The 9,581-nt window shown below is 35.7% G+C and overlaps 2 protein-coding genes and 1 pseudogene across 2 annotated transcripts; 1 reads left to right on the top strand and 2 right to left on the bottom strand.

Annotated features, from left to right (window-relative positions):
• Window positions 1–1,122: 1,122 nt before the first annotated feature.
• LOC123225138 lies at window positions 1,123–2,426 on the top strand (annotated as a pseudogene).
• Window positions 2,427–2,721: 295 nt separating this feature from the next.
• Window positions 2,722–5,549, bottom strand: LOC123225139 (very-long-chain (3R)-3-hydroxyacyl-CoA dehydratase 2). The gene is made up of 9 exons (XM_044649008.1): window positions 5,412–5,549; window positions 5,236–5,321; window positions 5,088–5,135; window positions 4,911–4,999; window positions 4,758–4,811; window positions 4,104–4,171; window positions 3,960–4,009; window positions 3,704–3,801; window positions 2,722–2,933 (listed from the first exon to the last, which is right to left on the bottom strand). Exons 1-9 carry the CDS (start codon window positions 5,489–5,491, stop codon window positions 2,832–2,834), a joined length of 675 nt encoding a protein of 224 aa, XP_044504943.1. The 5' UTR covers window positions 5,492–5,549; the 3' UTR covers window positions 2,722–2,831.
• Window positions 5,550–6,796: 1,247 nt separating this feature from the next.
• Window positions 6,797–8,462, bottom strand: LOC123225294 (transcription factor MYB59-like). Its single transcript, XM_044649225.1, has 3 exons — window positions 7,936–8,462; window positions 7,717–7,846; window positions 6,797–7,572 (listed from the first exon to the last, which is right to left on the bottom strand). Exons 1-3 carry the CDS (start codon window positions 8,054–8,056, stop codon window positions 7,044–7,046), a joined length of 780 nt encoding a protein of 259 aa, XP_044505160.1. The 5' UTR covers window positions 8,057–8,462; the 3' UTR covers window positions 6,797–7,043.
• Window positions 8,463–9,581: the final 1,119 nt, after the last annotated feature.

Genomic DNA, 9,581 nt, shown 5'->3' with positions numbered 1-9,581 from the left:
ATAGATGAGGGGAAGGGTATTTTTGACATTTTAGAAAAAGTAATAAAATATATAAATAAATATGAAAATGCCTTTACAATATAAAATATCCAAAAACCCCCTATATTTATCCTAAAGTATTTTAACCCCCAATACTTGTCACATATTGCATTTAACCCCCATATTACGACATAAAATCTATACTTAACAAATAAAATGAAGTTTTAGGATAAGATTGACATAAATACCTTTTTTTGATAAATAGTATTTTTTCGAGTCGAATTCAAAAATACGAACTTCCTTCGTCCGAACGAATCCCTACTAATTGATGTTGAAAAAAAATGAAAATGAGAGTGAATGTTTGAGTGATATGAGAAGTGTGTGGAAATAAAATGAGTAAGGAGGTTTATATAGATGAGGGGAAGGGTATTTTTGACATTTTAGAAAAAGTAATAAAATATATAAATAAATATGAAAATGTCTTTATAATGTAAAATATCTAAAAACCCCCTATATTTATCCTAAATTACATTTATCCCTATAGTGAGTGAGGAGAGTTATATAAATGAAGGGAGGGGTAATTTTGTCATTTTAAAAAAAGTTTTAAATAAATAAATAAATATCAAAATCTTTTATAGTGTAAAATATCTAAAAACCCTCCATATTTATCTAAAATTCCCTTAAAACCCCTATAGTGAGTGGAAGAGTTATATAACTATGAGAAAAAGGGCAATTTTGGTATTTAAAAAAAGTCATAGGCTTTTTTTTTTTTGAAACAGTGATTTTGGGCATTTTGGCTTGAAAATAGTGATTTTGGGCATTTTGGCTTAATGGGAGGGCATTTTGGCTATTTTTTAAAATTTCCCTTAGTCTAGAAGGACCCACGCACGCCTCCAAATGGTCATCTACTAACAAAAACTATTTCAGTCAAGTTCAATTTAATAACTGGATTAGTGCACGATAATAACGCTAGCATAACAAATCACTAATGGTCCACATCACGACCCCATAAACAATCACATGGTCGGTCAGCAATCATTGAGGACCGATGCACGCCTCCACTGGTCGGTGATCAAAGTTTCTCCACTCTCCATTGGCCGGTCTTAGTCACATCATCCGTACATGGGGCACGATGGGAACGAAAGAGGGACCCGCCTAACATTTTTCACTGATAATGGCATATGGCTGCCCTTGTTCTTTCTCGTTGTAAAAAATATGCTGTGATGCTGAACTCCCCTGTACATAACAACGCATTAAACTGAACTCAATCACCAAGAACAACAATCACAATTTGGCATTTTAAGCTCTAGACCTCAAAGCTTAAAGCAAATTACCTTCCCAAAAATGCCTGGAATTGCAATTGGATCTCCTGCCCAATTCGGCCAGCCTGATGCTCTCAGGGCGGGTCTCGCCGAGTTCATCTCAATGCTCATTTTTGTTTTTGACGGTGATGGTTCCGGCATGGCCTTCAGTAAGCCTTCTACTTTAAATTCGCTTTGTTTGTTTAACATGTTAGTTACAACTGACGTTGTGAACTAATTATATGAGAAATATATTGACAGACAAGCTCACTGACGATGGCTCAACAACACCGGCTGGTCTAGTAGCCGCAGCACTTGCTCACGCCTTTGCACTATTCGAGGCAGTTTCGGTTGGTGCCAACATCTCCGGTGGGCATGTGAACCCCGCCGTTACATTCGGTGCCTTCGTTGGTGGCCACCCTTATCAGGAGTGTTGTCTACTGGGTTGCCCAGTGCCTTGGCTCCGTCGTTGCTTGCTTGCTTCTTAAGTTCGCAACTGGTGGACTGGTTAGTTTTACTTTTAACAATGAATTTTTTTTATTAGAAGGTTTATATTATACATATTTCGTAAAAACTTGATATGATGCAGACAACGTCTGCTTTCTCTCTTTCATCTGGAGTTGGTGCATGGAACGCAGTCGTTTTTGAGATCTTGATGACCTTCGGTTTGGTGTACACCGTGTACGCCACAGCCTTGGACCCAAAGAAGGGAAACATTGGAATCATTGCACCCATTGCGATTGGTTTCATTGTAGGCGCCAACATCTTGGCCGGTGGTGCTTTGATGGTGCATCAATGAACCCTGCGGTTTCTTTCGGCCCAGCAGTTGTTAGCTGGACATGGGACAGCCACTGGGTGTACTGGCTAGGCCCATTCGTCGGTTCAGCCATCGCTGCCGTCGTCTACTCCATCTTCTTCGTTGCCCAGGCACACATGAGCCTCTCCCAAGCACCGACTTTTAAGAAATGAGTCTGTTTCTTTAAGTGGAAAGTTGGGGTGGATCTATTTGGTTTACATTTGTGGGTGTTCTGGTGTTTGTTTGCCTGTGGAGTTGCTTCATTGTTGAAAATAGTCTTCTTTTTGTTCTTCCCTAATTTGGTAGACATGGATGGTTTTACTCTGATTAAATAATTAGAGTCAGCAGCTACCACATGCATTCAACATTGAAGGCTGACACTATTTGAATCTATTTCCTACAGAACCACAAATTATTTCAAGAGAAAGGTTAACGCATAGTTGCATACTAACTCCATTTAAAAAGACCTTGACGCAATATTAAATAGGCAAATGACTTGGGTTGCAAACAAGTTAAATCACTCATGAGCTCCTCGTGATTCGGTTCACGTTGAGTTAGGCTCAACTCACTTCTTGAGCGATTCAAGGTTAGCTTTCAAGCCAAGCTTGAGAATACTGTTGGTTAACTTGTTTGTGAGCTCACATCTTGGTTCATGTAAAATATATATAAACCACTAAACATTTAAAACATTACAATTACACCTCTCAAATATTACCAACAATCAATTGGTTCATATAACTGGAGAGCTTTAATTTTCAATGTTTTTTCTTGTGATTTTTACCCAGTTTTGAACCCCGCTGCTTAAACAAATGAAGGTAAAGCTTCAACCAGAGGAATGGGTAACACACAAGCATAACCTGTCACAAGAAATTACTATAATTAGAGCTGACATATCATGGGTAAAGTAAAAGAAATGACAAAAAAAAAAAAAAAAGGAACGTTATATGTACATAGTTTTAATTACATAATTTGATATATAGATGATGTGTCATCATGTGATTGAGTATTACCTTATCCTTAATTCAAAATCACTCAATCATTTAATGACACATCGTTTGTGTATTCAAAACTGTGTATATATAGTTTTATTAAAATATATATATATAAGTCTAGCAACAATGGGAAATTCTTACATCTGTTACTGGACATCTAATCTACCATTTTGGATTCTGAACATGTCTAAATCTAGGGCTTTCGTTGTTAGATTTTCCAGAGCTCAAAACTCTTACGGTTACAAGCATCAATAAATCAAAAGGGCATTGGCCTGTTTTAGTAGATAATCTAACTCAAAAATTGAAGCTAATGATAATCACAGCATAAGAAACCATATTATGCCACCAATTTAACCAGTGCAAGATAACTTATTAACTGTGACCTATCCTTTCTACAGGTGAGGGTCCAGTGCTGGATTTTGTAACAATCATTAAAATAGTCATAAAAATACCATTCATAGGTGGAGTCATATATTAAATTTTACATCATTCGATTTGATAGAAGAGTAATACTTCATGCCCACAATGTGTGCTTTTGATGCCAAGGAATTACTAAGTGTCAAAAGAAAGACAATCGACCTCATCCACATAAATTAGAGTTTTCCCCATAAACACAAATTAAGCAACATACATACCCTGAGAAAATTGTAGTAGCTAAAGGGAAGCACACCAAAGAAATCTGCAAAGAGATTTTTCTTCTTTATGCATGGAAGTGCTTCATACATTAGCCACACTGCAATAAGTGTGACAAATAATTAATAAAACAAATAGACATAAAAATTGACAATGAAAAAAGAAAGGTAAGAGCTTGATCCTAATGATATTACTCAATAACTATTTCTATCGTTAACTTTGAATAAAAGTGAGACCAATACAAATCCATAGACTCACTTTCACCAGGAAAAAGTCCTATAGGGTACAGCACAATGAATGCAGTGTACCTACAAAACCAGAAAAGTTGCAAAAATAGTTACATCACCTTCTACTTACAACAATTTGTGTTGTAAGCAGGTGACTATGTGGAGGGCATAAAACCTGAGGTAAGTTATCCAAGATGGACAAGTTCCAATGCTATTTAAAGCATAGAATGGATACCTAATTACCTGCAACAAGAAGTTAATCATATATACTTATACCAAGGCTTTATGAAGCTATATCAGAAATAGAACAGGAAATAAATATTACTAACACGAGATACATAATAACCATGTGAAATTGTTATGGAATGCATGGAAAAGATCAAGCTATGTAACATATATATATATATATAAAAGACACTATCACATTCTGTGTAAAGAGAGTAGATCACAACAGCTAACACCTCACACAAATATGAAAAACCAGATGACCAATGCAAATAAATAAATAAAATAAAATGAAATAATTTTAGGAACTATCTTGATTCATGCCACAAAGAGGAGATAGAGATGATTTCAACATAATTTCATGTAACATATTAAATGAAATAATTTTCCCATTAAATGGGCTTTAGTACTGAAGATATCATCATCCCATGAAGCAATATAAACTATAAGTTAAGTGTTAGGCTCCAGTTATGCAGTATCATACTTTGTTCATAATGAAGGCAACATATAATATTATGCAAAATCCATCGCAATTACAAGACCAGATTCCTACCATTTAGCAGGGGAAGCATACAATTTGTAGATAACAACTCAATGCACGCACCTCACTTAGACTCCAAGCAATAAAAGTTATGAAAACTGATGGCAACTTTTGTACCTACAGAAATTTAAAGGAGGAGAAATCATGATTTCAATTGGGAGATAGTGGAGATAAATTGCAATTTGAACGAGCATAAAAAAGGCATGCCACAAAAACCTCATCAATAGTCCGAACAATTGATAGAAAGAAAAGAGTCCTTCCACCCCATTGCATAAAAGGAAACAACACTCCACTCGGAACAATACCTTCAACATCCCAAAGGGTTAATATCAAAACATAATCAATTTTCCCAAAACAAACCCAAACATTATCAAATCGCATTTACTTAGTTACCTACAACTCCATGTATAACTTCCAGGAATGAACAAATTTGTAGCAACCCTTGAGAGCGAAAACAAAAATGTTAATTTTGTTCACTATTTTTCTATTAAAAAGAAAAACATATAGATAAATAGAATACAAAAGATGAATAAATACTGACAGATTAGTTGCCCGGTAGATTCATAAGCACCATGAATGGAATTGGTTGATAAAAAATTGGACAAGAGACTAAACAGAGAAACTGCCCTGCCACACAAAAAGAAAAAGAAAATGCAAAAATTCAAAGACAAACATACAGAACAACATAACGAGGGAAAAATGAAAGAAAATTCTGACCAGCCAAGGGCCTGAAGAGAATTGTAAGTGAAGAGATAAAGCCCGGAAAGTTGAGACATGGTTGGAACTGTGGTTGGCATTGAGCAACAGTGTTGACAAAATCAGCGCGCTTTATCGTTGAAGTCGTCGATCCAATCAGCACAATTACAAGAGCAAGCGATGTGGGCTGGGATGCTGGTTGGACATGGGCCCAAAACCTGAAAACTTTTGAGTTCAAACTATGGGTTAGAACCGAAATGAGAAAAATAGGCTTAGGGTTAGATCCAAACTAAATTTATTTAATTTAAAAATAAATTTAATTTAAATGAGTTTGAAATAAATTTAGTTTAAAGAAATTCGAGTTTGAGTTTTAGAGGTGTTTAATTTGTCAAACTCATAAACTTAAAAATTTTCGATATAAAACGATATCGTTTTGATTAATATATATCAAAATGACGTCGTTTTAGTTATTTTTGTTTGGTTAATTGAGCTCGAAGCTTGATTCAAACTAGAACTCAAATCAAGGTCAAACAACTTTAATGCTAGCTCGAGCTCAATTCAATCCAGTCCTGTATACATGTATATATGTTAAGGTTCATCTTAGGAATTAATAAACAAGCTAAACTAATGTTCCAAGTCGGCCCTCAATCTGGAAAACTATGAGTGAGCAAACAAATGAATAATTCCTGACCACATACACAACATAGGATTCTTTCAAGTGGTATGATCTGAATTGTTTACATTAAGATGAAGTCTAATTAAAAAATCAATTTAGCTTGTTTATGCTCAAGGCTTTGATGGTGTTTATGGAGCTGGGTTCAGATTAGTGGGTCGGTCGGACCCAGCTGCAATATGCATGATTGAGGAGATTTGGGATAAAATTGCATGTCAACATCATATATATGTGTAGTTAATCAAATGGTAGCGTCCATTCATTTATTTTCTTGGGGGCTGCTTTCAGTTTGTTGATTACATAAATTAATCAACAAAATACTCATAGTTGAACTTATCAAATCAAAGTAATGGATTTGGGTTGGTAACCACTAATATAAGCTTCCATTTTCAGCACCGTTAAACCAATTATACACTAGTATGCCCACTTCTGCGAACAATTCTTTAGGGGAAGGAAAGAAGTACTTGTGGTTGAAAGCAAATATGAACTTGACTTTTATGATAGCATAAGGCAAGATTGAAGAATAATGAAAGAATGTTTTCTTTTTCTTGAGATTCTTATATCCACTACAATCTTGTCATTCTTTCCCCTGCTGTGTTATTCAGAGAGGAATAAACCTCCATTGAAGAGAAGATTAATGGTGGCTTAATTATATTTTCTTGTGGGCATCTCTAAGCAAACTTGCTAAGCATAAATATAGTGCCAAAGAGAAAAGAGAAAAGAGAAATTCTAGTTCTGTTTACAGAAGCAACTTTATTTGTAGATAAAAAGGGATATTTTACATTACATTTATGAAGAATACAAATTCTCCAAACATGACAGGAGATTCAACAAGGTGCTCTCTTCTTCTCTGAAAAGCAAACGACACACAAAATAAAAGCTTGAAGAAAACCCATGGCCATGGCATACAGCTGGTTAGAGCTTCCTTGGGGAATAATAATCATACATATATGAACAAATATAAATCAATTGAATTTTGATTAGCCAGTTAAATACGCCATTCCATATTCGTTAAAGGATGAAATGATTTGATCATTGGGGAGATTATTAATCAACTTACTCTCTTCTTCAAAATTATCCATCTTCCACAGCCAGTCGTCCCAAGGATAATCCCACGGCGGAGAGGCCATTATTGCAGCACAAGAAAAGTTGCAAGTAGTCTCTTCACAAATTGGTTTGATCATATAACAGTTATTTTCTTCTGAAAACTCAATATCTTTCCATATGTCATCCATTGAGTTTCCCAAAGTTTCATTTTCCTGAACAACTGCCGCCATACCCATCACTTGATCACCATCATGCCCTCCAGTGTCATAAAAACTCGCCTTCCCAGTTTTAGACTGCACGGAATCCACCGTCGTAACAGTCGATGATGGAGAAGAAATTGAAAACGATGGCGCACACATAGCTCGCTTCCTCTCTTGTGCCTTCTTCCGCATATGAGTCCTCCAGTAGTTCTTGATTTCATTATCAGTTCGCCCAGGTAACTTGCGAGCAATTCTTGACCATCTGCATACAGTGATTATCATATATACAAATTGCAGAAAAAATTAAAGGAGGAAAAAATCTGAAACCATAACAATTAAGCAAAAAATTCAGAAATGATGAAGAGTGAAGACTACTATATATATATGTCTTTGTTTATTGTCAAACCTATTGCCCCATTTGGCATGAAGTTCGAGGACAAGGCGCTCCTCTTGGGGAGTCATTTTGCCACGTTTAAGACCAGGGTGGAGGTAGTTAACCCACCGTAACCGGCAACTTTTTCCAGTTCGGTTCAGACCTATACAACAAAATCAAGGTTAAAGATTTGCTCCTTCCTAAAATCGCCCACTGTCATAATCTATTATGTTTCTCCCTCCACCTTCAAACCTGATACTTTTGCTATAAAATCCCATCGTCGATCTCCAAATAAACCCACAAAGTTCATCAGGAGAATGTCTTCCTGTTCTGTCCATGGGCCCTTTCGGATTTCCTCTTGCACCATGTTCATTTTCTCTGTCTTTTCTTTTTTCCGGTAAAGAATCTCTCAACTATTACTCTTTCTTGTACATGGAAAATCTACTGATACACAAGTATTATTTATACAAGGGAGATTCCATTGCTAAGATGAGAAAGTTCTTTTATTAAAATAATATCATCGTTTTGCATCTTCACCATACATGTGTGCGCGTGCTCTTGCTGTGACAGCCACCTTATTATGCATCTCGATGTCACCCATTATAATCAAAATAATCTAACCCATGGATCTCCCTGTTGATTAATCTATCTTTGCTTATCATCATGAATAAACAAAGCTTTGATATGTTGACGTAGCTTTCACAAAATTCATTCAACAATATTACAAAATAGAAAATTAAGTGTCCCTTGACTTTAGTAATGGCCATAGATGAATACAAAGTTGGCAAATGGAAAAAGAGACAAAAAAGAACAAGGCAATGTAGGTGCCATCAATATAAGTAACCATTTCTCCAAGATGGAATGAGATTATAATCCTGGAAATTTATTGTTAAATGGTAAGAGGGTTGGCTGCACGTTAAGATTTATTTATTCATAGATGATAGGTCAATTAAATTGAAATAGCACTTCAGATTATTAACTTGGCAGTGCAGGGCTATTGAAGCTTTTTGGATTGGAATTACGAAGGCAGCCCCAATAGTGCTTCATCAGACCAGCCTTCAGCTGTTGCCCATAAGAAGAGAAGAATAACTGAGATATCATATCAGTGCATAACTATGACTATAACTCCTCACTGTTTTACATCTATCACCGTTGGCTCAATTTTTCTTTTGTTAAAATCTAAAGTAGTCTGTCTGCCATGTAATCAGAACATGATCTTGTGAACCATTGATGAAGATTAATTTGTTTATTACAGCCTATAAATGCCATAAATAATAAAGCAGTAGTATAAAGCTTATATTAAATTTTATGGGAATTCAGACGTGTCTTTATATATAATTAGTCAGTGAGAAATCTCGATTATGGATCCATCATCCATCTCATGTTCCTGGTCATTTATACGACCAAAATCAATAATAAATTGTGGCTTTAACTTTCAACACTGCTAAAAATTTTGACCTCCTCCTATTTTATTATCGTTTGGTTAGACAAGTTAGAGACTACAAATTATTATTGGATTAAGAGAGAGTGGAGCTAATTAAAATATGACAGCACTAAGGGCGACATGACAAAGATATATTTAAAAGTGGAATACGGCATCATATGCCTGTGCCATTTCTAACAACAGCATTGGTTATACATATAAATTGTGGTGGTGCTATAGCCAGCAAAGCATTGCTCTTGTTGAATAAAACAAAATAAATGGAATGGTGGCTCCAGACTCCTTGCTTTAAGGGCCCTGCAAGCTAGTGGAGTGAAGATCAAAAGAGTAGCCAAAAAGATGAACCGGCGTGACGTGGCCACCACCATTTTTATGGCCACCGCACTTAGTTTTATCCCCATACGTCTCTCTTTCATTCTCTCTCTCTTTATTCATTTGAATATGTGGAACTTGCGGT

This window comes from Mangifera indica, chromosome 9 (assembly GCF_011075055.1).
Source record: "Mangifera indica cultivar Alphonso chromosome 9, CATAS_Mindica_2.1, whole genome shotgun sequence".
NCBI lineage: Eukaryota > Viridiplantae > Streptophyta > Magnoliopsida > Sapindales > Anacardiaceae > Mangifera > Mangifera indica.
The sequence above is the reverse complement of the archived record's forward strand: the minus strand, read 5'-3'. Positions and strand labels throughout refer to the sequence as shown.

What these genes read in the sequence shown, in the direction of transcription:
- LOC123225294 (XM_044649225.1), bottom strand. Translation starts at nt 8,056, where the DNA reads ATGAACATGGTGCAAGAGGAAATCCGAAAGGGCCCATGGACAGAACAG. An exon ending in TTTTATAGCAAAAGTATCAG is followed by an intron (nt 7,847 to 7,935) that starts GTTTGAAGGTGG and finishes TTTGTTGTATAG; the next exon opens with GTCTGAACCGAACTGGAAAA. An exon ending in CATGCCAAATGGGGCAATAG is followed by an intron (nt 7,573 to 7,716) that starts GTTTGACAATAA and finishes CACTGTATGCAG; the next exon opens with ATGGTCAAGAATTGCTCGCA.
- LOC123225139 (XM_044649008.1), bottom strand. Translation starts at nt 5,491, where the DNA reads ATGCCAACCACAGTTCCAACCATGTCTCAACTTTCCGGGCTTTATCTC. An exon ending in TCTCTTCAGGCCCTTGGCTG is followed by an intron (nt 5,322 to 5,411) that starts GTCAGAATTTTC and finishes TTTGTGTGGCAG; the next exon opens with GGCAGTTTCTCTGTTTAGTC. An exon ending in AGGACTTTTTCCTGGTGAAA is followed by an intron (nt 3,802 to 3,959) that starts GTGAGTCTATGG and finishes CACTTATTGCAG; the next exon opens with TGTGGCTAATGTATGAAGCA.